The 17,695-nt window shown below is 44.3% G+C and overlaps 1 protein-coding gene across 1 annotated transcript in view; it reads right to left on the reverse strand.

Annotated features, from left to right (window-relative positions):
* The window catches only part of LOC119656560 (cation-independent mannose-6-phosphate receptor), a 532,053-nt gene that overhangs the window by 492,383 nt on the left and 21,975 nt on the right, over positions 1–17,695 (reverse strand). The window contains exons 5-10 of the mRNA XM_038062941.1: positions 16,614–16,745; positions 16,413–16,554; positions 16,235–16,353; positions 16,071–16,177; positions 2,664–3,040; positions 2,109–2,222 (exon numbers count right to left, since the gene is read on the reverse strand). Coding sequence (XP_037918869.1) covers positions 2,109–2,222; positions 2,664–3,040; positions 16,071–16,177; positions 16,235–16,353; positions 16,413–16,554; positions 16,614–16,745 — 991 coding nt within the window. The remainder of the gene's footprint in view (positions 1–2,108; positions 2,223–2,663; positions 3,041–16,070; positions 16,178–16,234; positions 16,354–16,412; positions 16,555–16,613; positions 16,746–17,695) is intronic.

A 17,695-nucleotide genomic window follows, 5' to 3' on the forward strand; every position in this document is an offset into this window, starting at 1 on the left:
TTAAAGAGGACGCATGATAGGGCATCCCTTTGTCGTAGACCGTTGTTGATGCCGAGTGGTCTTGAGAGTGATCCTGCTGCTTTTATTTGGCCTCGCCCATTGGTCAGGGTCAGCCTAATCAGTCTAACCAATTTCGTCGGGATACCGAATTCTCTCATGGCCGTGTACAGGTTTAGCTTGGCTATGCTATCATAAGCGGCTTTAAAGTCGATGAATAGATGGTGCAACTGTTGACCATATTCCAACAGTTTTTCCATCGCTTGCCGCAGAGAGAAAATCTGATCTGTTGCTGACTTGCCTGGAGTCAAGCCTCTTTGATATGGGCCAATTATGTTCTGGGCGTATGGGGCTATCCGGCCTAGCAAGATAGCGGAGAATGAATATCTTATAGATGGTACTCAGCAACCTGATACCTCTATAATTGCTGCACTGTGTGATACCTCCCTTTTTATGTATGAGACAGATAATGTCTCGTTGCCATTCGTCAGGCATTGATTCGCTGTCCCATACCTCGAGCATAAGTTGATGAACCACTTAGTGTAACCGGTCGCCTCCATATTTAACCAATTCGACAGTAATTCCATCGGCTCCTGGTGACTTATGATTTTTTAGGCGATGAATTCCACGGACTGTTTCTCCTAAACTCGGTGGTGGCGCCTGGTGCAGTTGCTCCCTGTACTTTTCTAGTTCACAGACTTGTTTGTTCTCCCAGGTTTCCTTTTTCCGTCTGTGAAGTCGCTTCTCCGCTCAACGGAGTTCATGATAAGTCTCTGCGCTTGCCCGCGTTCTTTGAGAATGCAACATTACTCGGTATGCCGCATTCTTCCGTTCCGTTGCTAGCTTACATTCTTCGTCAAACCAGCCATTTCGAGGAGTCCTTTAGCGTGTGACCTTATCCATGATAACGTTCTTCAGGTGGTTGTGAAGATCATTTGTTGATGCTTTATCTCCAGGTCCTCTGTTGACTGCGGTTATTGCGGCATCCATTTCCCTCTTATAGGTGTCGCGGAGGGCTGTGTTATGAATGGCTTCAGTGTTAACTCTCACCTGATTGTCAGAGGGGATTGTAGGTGGTGTTGTTATTCGAGCTCAGAGCACCATGCCAACGAGATAGTGATCCGAGTCTATATTGGCCCCCCTATATGTTCTGACATTAATCAGGGCTGAGAGGTGGCGACGTTCGAACAACACGTGGTAAATTTGGTTGAAAGTGGTCCCGTCCGGAGAGGCCCACGTATGTTTGTGGACCGCTTTCCGCGCAAACCAGGTACTAACAACCATTTCGTGTGACCCTGCTAATTGAATAATCCGCAGTCTGTTATCATTTATATTTTCGTGTAAGCTATGGGAGCCAACGTATCGCCTGAATACGGGCTCCTTCCCTACTTGGCTGTTAAAATCCCCAAGTGTGATTTTGATATCATATCTGGGACAGGCTTCGAGGGTTCGTTCTACTGCCTCAAAGAAGGTATCCTTCTCCGACTCTGCAGTCTCCTCTGTAGGGCCGTGAACGTTAATGAGGCTTATATTTCTAAACTTGCCTCGCAAGCGCAGAGTGCATAACCGTTCGCTTATGTTTTCAAAGCCGATAACAGCACCATGATACCATTTACTAGAAAGGGCCTGTTGAGAATATATATCGGAGAGCTACAAAATTTTACATAAAACCTTAAAAAGCTTCTCTGTATATCATAAAACATTGCTTAGTGACATCTAGGGTAATAGTTTCCACGAACTTACTGTTACATAATAAAACCATAAAATCTTTGAGACCAAAATTACCTTCCATTTACCAGTTAATTGAAATTTCAATAAGCAAACTTTCATGTTAGAAGTATGAAAAAGAATAGGTTAAATCACCAGGCTAGCTCCAAAACTTTTGTTAGCCCCTTCTGGGTTCATTCTTTTCGCAGGAACCAATAAATGATGCATGCATGGAACTTTAAAGTCTCATAAAGTAGCTCATGAAAAGGACTTGCACCTGATTGGCAAGTTAATAAATTTCATGCTCTAAATTTACCTGCAGTCACGTAAAACTCATAGATACAAGTAATCCATTCATACTCGCATAACTATTTATAATATGGAAAACTTCCTGATGAACTCACCTGCTCTTGCTCGGGCGTTCCCGATCCTTTCACTATGGCCTTGCAAGCCGCAGACCCACCAGGACAACTGAGTCCATATTGCGATACAAGCGGTCGACATACGTTCAAATAATACTGAAAATAGAGAATATTTTCAGAAATTTTAGTCTACTCGTATTATGTACAGTGAACCAGGGGAGTACTTGCATTATTGGAAATTCGGTCCCGCTTAGAAATTGTGGATGGGATACAAGTCGAAGGAAAGGATTCGATTTCCGATTAAGTGAATCTCAATCGGATAATATTGCTACGTTACATATATGTATGACAAACTTAGGAAAATTCTTGGAGCTAAATTTAAATTCCATGGATATAGCTCTTGAGAACTTTTTATCAATTATCCAAAAAAGGAAACTTTTACGAATCTCCAAACTTTCCCGATAATGACCGTACAAGTACTTTCCTCTGTAACTATTCTAGCAGCTCCCTCCATACTGAATAAATTCACGCCCTAACAAGGACAAATTTCATATAAAGTTCTCAACTGCATCCCCGCTATGCAGCGAAATGCATTACCTTCACTGAATTTGAATTTTCCGCCTTCAGTGCTGTCTCGTTGACTGTTGCCACATAATTTTCATTTGTGCTAATCAGTGGCGTTAAATCTATAGTCCTGCCGGCATCCACCACTTTGCAGAGAATTTGTTCTTGACAGGCCAGACTCGTTTTGAAATGGACAATTAGTACGCAATTGGAGTTCTCGATGATTTTGGGACCTTGATCTGTCTGGTTGTTGCTGCAAATGAATTCAATTTTTGTTGTCCAGTTTTGTGAACTATTGCATTTCGATCCTGAAGTGTAGATAGCGAAAGGTGATCCTGTTTCATTCACATTCAGTTCTACCGTGGATTTTCCCAGTGATGTCGCTTGGTTATTATTCAATTCACACGCACCTGTAATGAAAAAAACAATCTTGTATCCAAATAAATAATAAGCAAATATTTTATTGATTCCACAGCACAAGAGACGCTGATCAGGATAGACCTAGAGCATGCATTCTTGCGAGGAAGAGTCTGGCCGCTTTCCTGTGCCCGGACCTGAATTCCAATGACCTAGTTGTGGTCAAGCTGGAGCAGGCGGGGGCAGAGAACGTGTATATTTCCTCGGCTTACATGGCTCATGACCAATAAGCTCCGCCAGAAGAACTACAACATCTGACGAACACTATAACAGCAAAGAAAGCCAACCTGCTGATAGGCTGCGATGCGAATGCAAGGCATACGCTTTGGGGCAGCTCCGTAATTAACGAAAAAGGTGAGTCATTCTTTGATTTTATTATTACTTCAAATCTATCGGTGTGTAACAGGGGTAGTACACCAACCTTCCATTTCCCCTGCTCGGAGAACTGTGACGGTTGGGAGGAGGTCCTTGATATCACCCTAATAACCGACAATGGGATTCTTAGGGTGGAGGACTGGAGAATTTTTGATCAGAGATCCTTCTCTGACCACAGTTGGATACTTCAGTCTAGATCTCGCCGCAGAGGTCTCCAAGCCCTTTAGAGACCCCAGGAGGGTCGACTGGAGAAAGTTTGGTCAGGTAATTAAAAACAAACTCTCCGGTGCGCAAATTGGTAGGATTGGCACGACAGACGAACTGGAGTCAAAGGTCGGGGCTCTGGAGAAGGCATTTGATACCGCCTTTAAAGTTTCGTGCCCTACTAAGTACAGCAAAAAGACCCTGCCATCGTGGTGGAATGAAGATCTCTCTAGTCTCAGGAAGTTGACCAGAGAAATCTTCAACATCTGCTACAGGCAAAAATACTGGCAGCCATACAAGGACTGCCTGAAGAAGTACAAATCGGCCATCAGGACCGCCAAGAGGCGGTTTTGGCTGGACTATTGTTAGAACATCGAAAGCACTAGTGAATCCGCGAGGCTCAGTAAGATTCTGTCCGAAGAACATAAGAGCCCATCCTTCCTTAAAAAGTCGGAAGGCTCTTGGACGGAATCTTCTAGCGAAACCTTGGAGCTGCTGATTCAAAACGCACTTTCCCTCCAGCGAGGAGGAGTGTGAGTCAGAACCTTGCTTGGAGGGTTTGCAGCTGTGCGAAACTATCAAATCGGTAATTACCGAGGATAGGATCGGCTGGGCTATAAACAGCTTCTCCGCATACAAGTCTCCAGGCCCAGATGGCATAATGCCAGTCATGCTACAGGAGCAGCAGGAAAGGGTTGTGCCGTGGCTTGTTGAGATTTACCGGAGCTGCATCACTTTAGGATACGTACCGCAGTCCTAGAGGCGCGCACGAGTGGTTTTCATACCGAAAGGAGGAAGGCGCGGTCAGGAGTCTGCGAAGGACTTTCGACCAATCAGCCTGACCGCTTTCGTGCTGAAGACCCTAGAACGCGTCCTGGACATTCACTTAAGGACGATTATGGAAAGAACGCCTTTCTCTAAGTCCCTGCATGCCTACCTCAAAAGAAAATCCACAGAAACCGCCCTCCACGAGGTAATTGGCACGGTTGAGCGGTCGCTGCAGTACAAGCAGTATACCCTTGCTGCCTTCTTGGATATAGAGGGAGCTTTTAACAACGTCACTACCAATGCCATCAAGGAAGCCTTGACCGGTGTTGGATTGGAGGGGTATCTCATGCATTGGATTTTATCCATGCTGAGAGATCTGGGAGCCAACCACTTGACCAGAGCTGTGCACGCCCCAGGGTGGCGCCATCTCACCGGTGCTCTGGTTAATAGGACAGCAGCGGGTTGAAGGTGGTGGCGCATGCCCACGACTTGGTGATATTAGTATCAAGGATGTTTCTTTCCATTATGAGCGACGTCATGGAAGAAATGTTGCAAAAGGTGTGCCTGTGAGCCGCAAGATGCGGACTCAGCATAAACCCAACCAAAACGCAACTGATGCTATTCACCACCAAGACAAGTATACCTGAATTCCATCTACCTCAGCTGAATGAACAAAGATTGGTTCTTTCCTCTAATGTAAAGTATCTGGGTGTAATCCTGGATCCTAAGCTAAATTGGAGGTTGAACATAAAACTGAGGGTTAAGAAGACCTGTATAGCCTTATATGCCTGCAAGAGAACCTTTGCAAAGAAATGGGGTCTCCGGCCGAGGATGGTTCTCTGGATGTACACCGCTGTAGTGCGTTCGATCCTAACGTACGGCTCTATTGTATGGTGGCAGGCTTTGAAGAAACAATACAATAGAACGAAGCTTAATAGGATTCAAAGAACCGCGTGTCCAGGTGCTGCGGGGGCTCTGCAGTCCTGCCCGGCAGATGCTCTCAATGTACTCCTGCATCTCCTCCCCCTAGACCTCCACATTAAATATGTTGCAGCGTGCAGTGCCGTCAGACTACGTGAGTCCGGATGCTGGACAGCGAAGTCCTACGGCCACAGCAACATCCTAGATGAAATACCTCGAGAAATCTGGGCATCCCCCGCGGACTATATCACACGCAAGCTGAACTTCACGAGAAAATCTGCTGTGGATCTCTCAACCAGGGCAAAGTGGAAGACCGGCGGCGTGTTGCAAGACTATGACACAGTATTCTTTACGGACGGATCAAAGATGGCCTATGGAGGCATCGCGGGGCTTTTCTCGAATTCACACGGTGTATCCAAGCCGTATGGTCTCCCAGGTTTCGCCAGTGTATTCCAGGCGGAAGTACTGACGATATTAGAAGTCTATCGATGGCTGCAGCGTAATTCGAGCCCCAAGTGTAACATAGCCATTCTGACCGACAGCCAAGCGGCCATCAAGGCCTTGTACTCAACGACGACATCTTCCCGGCTGGTGGGGTAGTGCAGAGACGCGCTCAACCGTCTGGGCGGCACGTTCAAGGTCACTCCCCTCTAGGTTCCAGGGCATAGGAACATAGAGGGGAATGAGCGGGCTGACGGATTGGCCAGGCAAGGCTCTGCTCTTGGCAGTCCCTCGGCGAATACAGTCGGTGTTCCGCTGGCGACTGTCGGGGGCGGAGTTTACTCGCATTACCTAGCAGCCACGGGCCTGAGATGGCGAAGGCTTACAAGCTGTGCCTAGTCAAGGAGAATTTAGCCCGCTTATAACATAGCCCGATCACGAGACCTCCTGTGCCAGACGCGTGCAAATGCATTTAAGATTACGGCTCTGAAGATCCGAGCCGGCTGAACTCTGCCTCCCTGCTCCCATAACAACAGTCACGGTCTTAGGACGCAACAACCGGTATCCGGTCTAGGCCTGCCTTAATAAGGAACTCCAGACATCCCGGTTTTGCGCCGAGGTCCACCAATTCGATATCCTTAAAAGCTGTTTGGCGTCCTGGCCCACGCCATCGCTCCATCTTAGGCAGGGTCTGCCTCGTCTTCTTTTCCTACCATAGATATTGCCCTTATAGACTTTCCGGGTGGGATCATCCTCATCCATACGGATTAAGTGACCCGCCCACCGTAACCTATTGAGCCGGATTTTATCCACAACCGGACGGTCATGGTATCGCTCATAGATTTCGTCATTGTGTAGGCTACGGAATCGTCCATCCTCATGTAGGGGGCCAAAAATTCTTCGGAGGATTCTTCTCTCGAACGCGGCCAAGAGTTCGCAATTTTTCTTGCTAAGAACCCAAGTTTCCGAGGAATACATGAGGACTGGCAAGATCATAGTCTTGTACAGTAAGAGCTTTGACCCTATGGTGAGACGTTTCGAGCGGAACAGTTTTTGTAAGCTGAAGTAGGCTCTGTTGGCTGACAACAACCGTGCGCGGATTTCATCATCGTAGTTGTTATCGGTTGTGATTTTCGACCTTAGATAGGAGAAATTGTCAACGGTCTCAAAGTTGTATTCTCCTATCCTTATTCTTATTCGTGCTTGCGTTTGACCAGTGCGGTTTGATGTTGTTGGTTGATTCGTCTTCGGTGCTGACGTTGCCACCATGTATTTTGTCTTGCCTTCATTGATGTGCAGCCCAAGATCTCGCGCCGCCTGCTCGATCTGGATGAAGGCAGTTTGAACGTCTCGGGTGGTTCTTCCCATGATGTCGATATCGTCAGCATAGGCCAGTAGTTGGGTGGACTTGAAGAGGATCGTACCTCTAGCATTCACCTCAGCATCACCGATCACCTTCTCGAGGGCCAGGTTAAAGAGGACGCATGATAGCGCATCCCCTTGTCGTAGACCGTTGTTGATGTCGAATGGTCTTGAGAGTGATCCTGCTGCTTTTATCTGGCCTCGCACATTGATCAGGGTCAGCCTAGTCAGTCTTATTAATTTCGTCGGGATATCGAATTCTCTCATGGCCGTGTACAGTTTTACCCTGGCTATGCTATCATAGGCGGCTTTAAAGTCGATGAACAGATGGTGCAACTGTTGTCCATATTCCAACAGTTTTTCCATCGCCTGCCGCAGAGAGAAAATCTGATCTGTTGCTGATTTGCCTGGAGTGAAGCCTCTTTGGTATGGGCCAATGATGTTCTGGGCGTATGGGGCTATCCGGCCTAGCAAGATAGTGGAGAATATCTTATAGATGGTACTCAGCAACGTGATACCTCTATAATTGCTGCACTGTGTGATATCTCCCTTTTCATGTATGAGACAGATTATGCCTCGCTGCCAATCGTCAGGCATTGATTCGCTGTCCCATACCTTGAGCATAAGTTGATGAACCACTTGGTGTAACTGGTCGCCTCCATATTTAACCAATTCGGCTGTAATTCCATCGGCTCCTGGCGAATTATGATTTTTTAGCCGATGAATTGCACGGACTGTTTCTCCTAAACTTGGTGGTGGCAGTATTTGTCCGTCGTCTTCAGTTGGCGGGACCTCCAACTCGCCGATGTTCTGGTTGTTCAGTAGCTCATCAAAGTACTCAACCCATCGCTCTAATATGCCCATTCTGTCGGAAATCAGATTTCCCTCTTTGTCTCGGCAGGATGAGCATCGAGGTGTATAAGGCTTCATCCTGCTGACTTGTTGGTAAAACTTCCGCGCCTGGTGCGGTTGCTCCCTGTACTTTTCTAGTTCACAGACTTGTTGGTTCTCCCAGGCTTCCTTTTTCCGTCTGTGAAGTCGCTTCTCCGCTCGACGGAGTTCGTGATAAGTCTCTGCGCGTGCCCGCGTTCTTTGAGAATGCAACATTACTCGGTATGCGGCATTCTTCCGTTCTGCTGCTAGCTTACATTCATCGTCAAACCAGCCGTTCCGACTCCTTTTGCGGCTGGGGCCAAGTATATTTGTGGCCGTATCCATGATAACGTTCTTCAGGTGGTTGTGAAGATCATTAGTTGATGCTTCATCTCCAGGTCCTCTATTGACTGCGGTTATTGCGGCATCCATTTCCCTCTTATAGGTGTCGCGGAGGGTTGTGTTGTGGATGGCTTCAGTGTTCACTCTCACCTGATTGTCAGAAGGGATTCTAGGTGGTATTGTTATTCGAGCTCGGAGCACCATGCCAACGAGATAGTGATCCGAGTCTATATTGGCCCCCCTATATGTTCTGACATTCATCAAGGCTGAGAGGTGGCGGCGTTCGATCAACACGTGGTCAATTTGGTTGAAAGTGGTCCCGTCTGGAGAGGCCCACGTATGTTTGTGGACCGCTTTCCGCGCAAACCAGGTACTTCCAACAACCATTTCGTGTGACCCTGCTAATTGAATAGTCCGCAGTCCGTTATCATTTGTTTTTTCGTGTAAGCTATGGGAGCCAACGTATCGCCTGAATACGGGCTCCTTCCCTACTTGGCTGTTAAAATCCCCAAGTATGATTTTGATATCATATCTGGGACAGGCTTCGAGGGTTCTTTCTACTGCCTCGTAGAAGGTATCCTTCTCCGACTCTGCAGTCTCCTCTGTAGGGGCGTGAACGTTTATGAGGCTTATATTTCTAAACTTGCCTCGCAATCGCAGAGTGCATAGCCGTTCGCTTATACTTTCAAAGCCGATAACAGCAGGTTTCATTTTTTGGCTGACTAAGAAACCTACTCCGAGCACATGGTTTACTGGATGGCCGCTATAATATCATATATGGTGTATTGGCTCTTCTCCAGGAAACCGGTCCCTGTCCATCGCATCTCTTGCAACACTGTTACATCAGCCCTATATTGGGACAGGGTATCGGCTAGCTGCTTATCAGCTTCATCTCTGTACAGGGAGCGCACGTTCCATGAGAAAATGCGCAAATCGTTGTTCCTTTGTCGTTGCCGGGTCCGTCGTTTTAACATCCGTCCTATCCGAGGCTCCTGTTGTGGCTTCGTAACAGGTTGTTTTCCGTGTAGGGTTGTCAGCCCTACCCAACCCCCAACCTGGAGGACCAGTTGGTACAATTTGTCCCGTTTTTAGGCGCGGGAGACTCGCCTTCATCCTTCTCCGTCTGCAGCTTTTCGTCAAGAAAGAGCTCCCAGCGGTCACCACGTGGAGGTGGAGATAGGGTTTGGTAGTAGAGCTGTTGGTGTTGGTTCAGCAGGCATTTCCCAGGTTTTATGCTCCATCGTGGGTACCGATCCACGTTTCGCCCCGGGACCTATACTACCCTTTGAGCCGGCTGAACTCTGCCTCCCTGCTCCCATAACAACAGTCACGGTCTTAGGGAGTATGTGGCATCAAAACGGCGCACCAAAGCGCTAATTGGGGTCCTCGGAGCGGCCACTGATACCTACCTACCCCATCCAAATAACAGATAGTTCCACAACTAAAAGTCCTGAACCCTATTGAGTTGAGGAAGGGAAGTGCAAGTCGTCATTGACCAAAATAATAAAAATATTGAGATGCTTTGAGGAGTCGATGAGATGAAAATCGACACTACTAGGGATAAGGAGGCTCACTACATAAGGCCCGGCCAATTAGAGAAAAATACACCACCAGCGAAATGCCCGCTGGCCCACATTAAAGCCATTCACCCTAGAAGCGTAGGAAGAGTACGTGCGGTCACGATACTACAATATTATCACAGATCACAGCAGAAGCGTGAACCCGAAAATGAACCTTCCGCTGCGGCAAACAAAAGCAACGACAAACACTTATCACATAGGTAACAGTCGGAAAAAGGGGAGAAAGGAAGGTCCCGAGCACCGCCGCCGCCTCCGAATCCTGTAAAGTCAAGAAACATTGAAACTGCTGCAATTTCTGTAGTATGTCATAAAAAGCGATGAGTCATGCCAAGCTTGCAAAGAATATTTCGACGAATGAGTATCAGATGTGGAAACCTCAGGCGGGATATCACTTCGAAAGGTTAGGACAATCTCGAATTATTCAAGGAAAATTGAGGGTTAAGTTAGATTTCTTAAAGCAGTCGAATGCAGTGCTATAAAGCAGCGGCGTCAGCAGCAACAACCCATTGCGACGTACTAATAAGGCGTCCTAAATTTAAAGGCAAATATCCCAAAATTGATAAACCTTTTGACGTTCCGATTTTGAAGAGACGGTGGAGAGGTCTACTCGGAAAAATATTGACAACAGTGTAAACGAGGAGATCTACAACAACATCGAGGATCTACGACAAGCATAACTTACCGCGCTGCAGACCCCGACCCAGATTAACGTGTTGTTAAACGCTCAAATAGAAGCTTATAAAGTAGCGGTCTCTAATCGAAAAAGAATTCATCAAAAACTGAATATGGTCATAGGGTCAGTCAACCAAATGCAAAGTAGGCTCGGGTAGCTTAAGCATACAGGCTGTGTATACCAACTTAACAGCTGTGAACTACTTTGACGAGTTAAATACTAAATATAACCGCATCACTGCTGGATTATATGGACATGCGAATCTGTTGAGCCTCATGAACAAAGAAGCCCTAACGAATGCGACCACAAATATCCTAAACAAAACAAGGCCATTATGTAAGATTCAGAAAGCCCCGCAAGAAAGAATGTCCTTGTGAAAGGACGCAGAGCAGATTCTCATTTTTGGATATTTCTTTTTAATCGGAAAGCGTGAGTATGATTTGCTGCACATGACGACGATTCCTCGAGCAATGGGAGTAGGTCGGTATCTGGTACCTCAAGTCAACGTCAATACCTTCGTGGCCGAATTCAACCAAAGTGACTACTTTGAACTAGCGCCGTGTTTTCGGCAAAAAAAAATGTACTTATGCGCACCAAAAATAACAAAGAACATAAATGACATGCCCAACTGTGTGTTTGATATATATCTACGAACGACCAAATAAACCGAGATGTCACTTACATGAAGTTACGTGCCAAGTCTCTTGAAAGAAGCTAATGGCGACGAATAACTGACTGTAAGTCACCAGCAGACCAACGATTATTTCGAACAGCTGCAGCGGCCAGAGTCACGAAGTGACTATGGAGGAAGTTAGAATAATCCATATCAACGACGGATGCACCATCCAAGTATCTACCTTCGGTCAACGGTTTCGATAACCAGAAAGATGGAAGAAATATTTACCAGCTATTCCAGTTTGACGAAAGAACAATAAACCAATTAAGGGGGTCAGTTTTTTTTGGCTTTCTTTGAAAAATTATTTTGGAGGACTGGGTAAAGATAGAAATGTGATTTTTTCACCATATGTTTAATGATATCTCTAGTGTATGTGATAAATTTTTCAGCTTAATATCGTAGCTAGTTTTCGAAATACGCGTCAATTTATGCACCCATCTCCAAAAAAAGGTGTTTTCTGCTGCCACGCTGGAGGGCGCTGTGTTCATCAGAGGAAAAAAAACTAAATGGCATTTTGACAATATTCCACGGTCCGCAAACTAGGATAATTAGAAAATATTAAAAGTTAAATTTTTGGCCCCAGAATGAAGGTGTTTAGGAGCGAAAGCCGAGATTTAACGACTCATTGTTATTCTGGTCTCTGCTCCTAAACATCTGTTCAAGAGATCATCTCGTGACAAATCTTCGTAAATTGGTTTGATGACTGTTTGAACTTCTTCAGTCAAAGGTCCCTTCTCGTGGTGGAAACTATCCAGTTCTCCTTTAGCTTTCGCTTTGCGCCATTTGCACCAACTGTCCTCGCCTGCTGGACAATTTTGATGCTGAGAATTTCCATCTGTAGAACATTTATGGAAGAAAGTTGCCCAAATTTCTTGCTTCATTCCTTCTATCGAATTCGTGTCGACGAATAGCTAGCCCATAAAATGTAGTGAGGTCGTTAATAACCTTATCAGTAAGTTTTCAAGCCCTTTTCCACCAATGCCTTTGTGATTCTTCTTTGCATTTCTAAGCCGCGTTCCCATTCTTTTCTCGACATATCCTACGTATTCCTTTTTTACTACCACGTATATTTTATTATTTGCAGAAATGCCGGGGAGAACTCCAGCAAAATCCAATATGCAATATACAAAACTTGTCGAAATTGGAACATCCATCTTCATGCTTGCTAAAAGTTTCTTTGCTGATGTTGCTGCGAAGTCCTTTTTCTTCTCTGATAAGTATCGATTCCTACGAAATACTCGTTTTTTAATGCGAGCATGACGTTGAACGTTAAAGCGATCTCCCTTCGTACGATCCATTTAAAAAAATCACTGAACACACAACCAGCACAATACTTACAACAGAATATAACTGAGTATAGCTTGAAAGCCTTTCAGTGCTCACTCTAGACTGGATTATCCTTTTTATTCCAAACAGCAAATAAGTTTAGACAATTGATTGGTTTTCCATCTTTTTATATTTATAACTGTGTTCGAATTTATAAGGCTCAGGTAAAAAACTAATAGGTAAAAAAAGATTCGACGCTCTTTCTCATCGAGTACTCTAGCCGCGGCTGCAAACTCCTTACCTGTTTAACACTGTAATTCCTGAATGACTCGGAATATCGGAAAATCCCTTTGCCCACATATTCTCCACTATATATAGATACAATTCATGCAAAAAAAAAAACAATTTCTCCAACCCGACACACGGGATGACCCCCTTAAGTGCTTCCCATTTACATTCAACATCAATATCAACAAGTCGGAAACCGCTCCGCGTTTCAAATATGAAAGGTTTTTGTTGAATCTTTATGTCAAAACATGGTTCCACTTACATATTGCGAGTAAATATGTACGTTCAATACACCTGATATTCAATTCGATGTAGTACGGACACTATCTTTTAGCAAGTAGTTATCTGACGCCACTATAACTTTGTTAATAATAGTACGATTTCCACCAAACTTTCCAGTATGATGTTGTCAAAACCTATCCTACTGCAAAATTTTACGGTTCATGGGGGAACTTAAGGGGGGTTTACGGTAAATTTTCAAAATATTAAAACAAACCATTTTTAACTTAATTTGAGTCGTATCGTAACAAAGAGTATTATAGGGGCCCAGATACCATATGCTGGGGCCGCCACAGATTTTTTTCAGATTTTTCGGTTTGCCAATTTCTGAGAATAGGTCCTTGAAGTAATTGTCCTTTTTGAGACCCTCGCACTCCTCCCCTTTCCAACTAATTTTAAAACTAATATCTGATTCGAAAAGTACTAATTTCATTTAATACCCCACATTACTATATTCGGTGAAAAAAAAATTGCACCCCTCTTTTAGGTATATGGGAACTCCATTTAAGTTCCACGTGCAGCATGCGTGAGGGTTCACAGTTCCCACCTTCCTAGCAAATTTCGTGTTAATCGGTACGGTCGTTTCTGAGAAAAGTGCGTGCCATAGTGAATAGATTTTAATATAGTTTTATATTCAAGAAAAGTAAGTATAATAGCTCATAGTCAATAAAGAACTCCAAAAATAGCAAACGATTATTCTTCCTATTCCCCAAACAAGCGTCAATGAAGCGTCATCACTCTCGCGATGATGATAACAGACCCAAAGGTCTGTTGCGACAAGGTATCGATGGATGGTAGGTGGAACCTCACGCTCACAAATTCAAATGTACAACCTTCATAAGCATATATACGAGGACGAAAACATGCCCTTTTAAAGTATTTTAAACTTGGCCTCTCGATATCCGCGTCCTGAAAAGGCCCACATAATCTACCCCGCAGTGCTGGAAAAGGGAGCTCGACGAGATCCAGACAGCAGTTAAGTCCCCTATCAACTACTGACTCCGCTGACTGGAATATTTCACACATGTAAGGCATCTATGCAGCTTTTACAAAGCACCTTTACATAGTTGAGGATCCGATACCGCCTTCTCAAATAGCTTCGAATTATAGAAGCGATTGATTGAGAAGGTAACATAATGATCTCTTAGAAAGAGAATCGGATAACTGTGGTCGTTGATGATCTCTTGGTGATCGTCAATCTCCTTGGCAAACTCCGTCTCTTGTAATAACCGCAGGATTCTCAACTGACTTCGTTCGTATTCCATGGTGCAGCTTGGTCCCTTCTTGCAAGTAATGAAACCGAATACGTAAGCCACAAACCATACCAGCTTTCAAAAGGTTGAGTAACGCAGAAGATTTCCTTGTTCGGCAATACCCGTAAACAGGCTATCCTATCGATAATCCATCCTACAATTCGGTCGGGGAGATGGCTCTTCAAGCACACTTTCATTTGACGTAAACCAAAACCCAGGATTGATCAGTGGATTTTTGCAGCCTGGTTTAAAAGCACCGTTCAGTTCTACCTTCGGCAAAGTCTTCGTTTTTAATGGTTTTACTCTGGTCTTGGCACAAAACAGTGAAATATTCGTTTCCACACTTGACTCACTGATCCTACTGTACAATTTCGCCGCGAACGCCCATTCAAAGGCAACGAAGAAGGGAACTACACGTGATACCCTTTGGCATAATGAACCCATCGGGGAATTCGAATGACTTCCAGGATCAGTATCGTTTCCAATCTGGTAGAATTTCGTCTGAGGAAACTTCATCCCAACTAATACCTTGAGCTATCCCCACCACCAGCAAATATACGCATCCATAAAAACTCCATTTTGATGTATACATGCATCATCCAATGTCTGACGCTGAGCTGAAGCTTCCTGAAGCAGCAATTTACTCCCCATTCATTTGGAGATGAAATCGTACAGTCATGCGTCCATCTGTAAATCCCTGAACAAACAGTTCTAATACGTACTAATCATGTGTTTTCCAAATTTGACTTTGAGAGGACATATTTTGTAATAATCAATGAAGGAGAAAACTGACCGATAAATAGTAATGATTCTTTTGAAATTACAACTTAATAATCTTCAGTGGTCCGACCCTTCAGGAAAAATGTCGACAACCAGGAGATGAGTGTTTCCAACAGTCAAGTAGTAATATCAGCACTAACTAGCAATATCATATTAAGCAAGGTGGTGTGATCCTGCTACTACGTAAACTTGGCCGACTGAACAAAACATTCATGAATAAGTACCAGAGACTCGAAAATTGCTGACAATTAGAAGGCTAAACGGCTGGTTCGTCAAATGCCTGAGCCCAAAATGGTAGGGCCAAAGTCAGTATTTGGCACTATTAAGTCCACTTTGGTAAGGCTGCAAGGGTTCGTGCAGCTAAAGACAAGCGAAATTTTTGTAAAAGAACCTGACATTTTTATTGGTCCTTAAGAGGAAGAACACGATAACGCTAGTAGAGCTTTTGTACAGAACAGTGCTTCTTAAACATATGGAAAAAGTAGGGGTGGTAATCTTGGTTTTATATAGTCAATATGCGAAAGAAAAGGAGAGCGACACTGCATTTTATATGCAGTTACCCGATCTCCTCAGATTGTAGACAATGGTACCTTCACAGAGAAATCGACGCACTCTCTGCCCTTAGAAGACCTTCTCAGGCTTTAAATGGGCGATTTTAAAGGAGACTAGAATGGGCCTAATGAAAGGCCTGAGTATATAGAGTTGTGGCTCCCCCAATCTCCTAATTTCGAAATAAATCCTGTTTACCGCAAGAAAGAGTTACCAGACAGTAAGTGTCATCGGCAACTTATTCATGAATTGAATGATTGAGTAAAATGACCACATGCTGTTGGATTCTAACGGTATGATCCTTTTGAAGGCTCAGGAAAAGAATATGACTCTTGAGAAAATGACACGAACGATAGACTACGAAATAAAATAGTAATGAATAAGCCAGCTTACCATCACCACTTAAACAAGGCGATCCAATATCCTTGCAAATGCCGACCATATAATGCTTATCCCCCTGAGTAACATTATAAACACCAGCAATCGGATTGAAATCATACCTGCAAAATAAAGTGCTATTTACAAAAAACCAAAGTCAATCAGATAATTTCACTTACTTTTTCCCAGTCGATGGGACTAGAGTAGTGCAAGGCTGGACATAGTTACACGCTAGTGAAGTCAACCACGAAAATTCATATCTGCATCCATTTTTGCTTATAAACTCTGGATTTCCAAGCTGAAAAAATAAAGCAATATCTATAGATATTTTTGGATTATATAGATCAAATCATTTACCTCAACATCCCGATAGCATAGAAAGTATATTACAGACGAAATATTTTCTTTGTCATTGCATTTAGTATTCGATGAGAAATTCATATACAGTTGACCGTTTTCAAATACTGGAGCTGGTGACGCAATTCCGTAGTTAACGAACCTAAGGAGGAATTCCAATTGATTCTAGTATCTTTCTCAATAATTTACATAAGAACTTACTTTTGTTTGATATCCGTTGCGTTGTTATTAATATAGCAGACACCACTATCCGCAGGACACATACTATCCTGTCCATATAATACCGGCTTGCAGACATTAATGATGAAATACGATCCTCCACGGTCTGAAACTCTGACAGAAGGAAACCAAATTGAGTTATAAGCTCCAACTACACGGAGAGAATATGAGATTATTAAATTAAAGTTAAGAAACGTCTAGCACTGTCTGGTGCACTCAACATCTCCCTCCCTCAAAACTGCCGAGAGGGAAGGGGATGATTCCCGGGCTCGAAGTTTCCTGCACAGCCCCAAGCTGCGCAAACCGCGGTACCTCAGCCCACCAAAGGGGGAACAGACTATTGATGAAAGGAGTCGGGGGAAAACAACGGATGCTGCGAGAAGAATTCCATAAGGTCGTAATCAAATGGATCAAACAACGCCAAAAAAAGACAAAAATACAGCAACCTCAGCATAAGTTGGATAGCAAAGACGAGGTGAACTACAGAGAGAACACCAGTGCCAAAACAAAAGAAGGAGAGGGGACCACGGGCAGACGCCCTTCTTATCGAGTCAAATGAAATGAGATCTTTCGAAGAAGTTCATCGAAAAATTTATAATAACGCCAAGTCTGAAGACGCTGACGCTGAAGACTATCCGGCGGACTCGAAAGAACACGGTGTTCTTGTCGAAATTGGGTCGAAAACTGACAAGAAGTACACGTTCTGCGAAACAGTCCAAAGCACTCTAGACACGAAAGTTGTGGTTTATATATTTATATGCATCCAAGAAATGTGGGACTTGGATTGTCTAGCGAACAAAAAGGAGGCGGAGGAAGCGATAAAAATGGATTATCCAGATGTGAACGATGTGAGAGATACAGATATCAACTCCGGAGGACAAAAAGTGGCCGTTGTCACCGTCCATGAGAAGCCAACGAGCCAGCTTCTAAATTGCAGAAAAATAAAGATCCGGTGGATCACATGCAGCATAAAGCGAGGAACAGTTCAATTCTACACCATATTTTAGTACTGGGAATACGGGGGCACAGTATGGGGCAGATGGTGCAAAAAAGAAGAGTTGACT

This window comes from Hermetia illucens, chromosome 5, assembly GCF_905115235.1.
Source record: "Hermetia illucens chromosome 5, iHerIll2.2.curated.20191125, whole genome shotgun sequence".
In the NCBI taxonomy this organism is placed as follows: domain Eukaryota; kingdom Metazoa; phylum Arthropoda; class Insecta; order Diptera; family Stratiomyidae; genus Hermetia; species Hermetia illucens.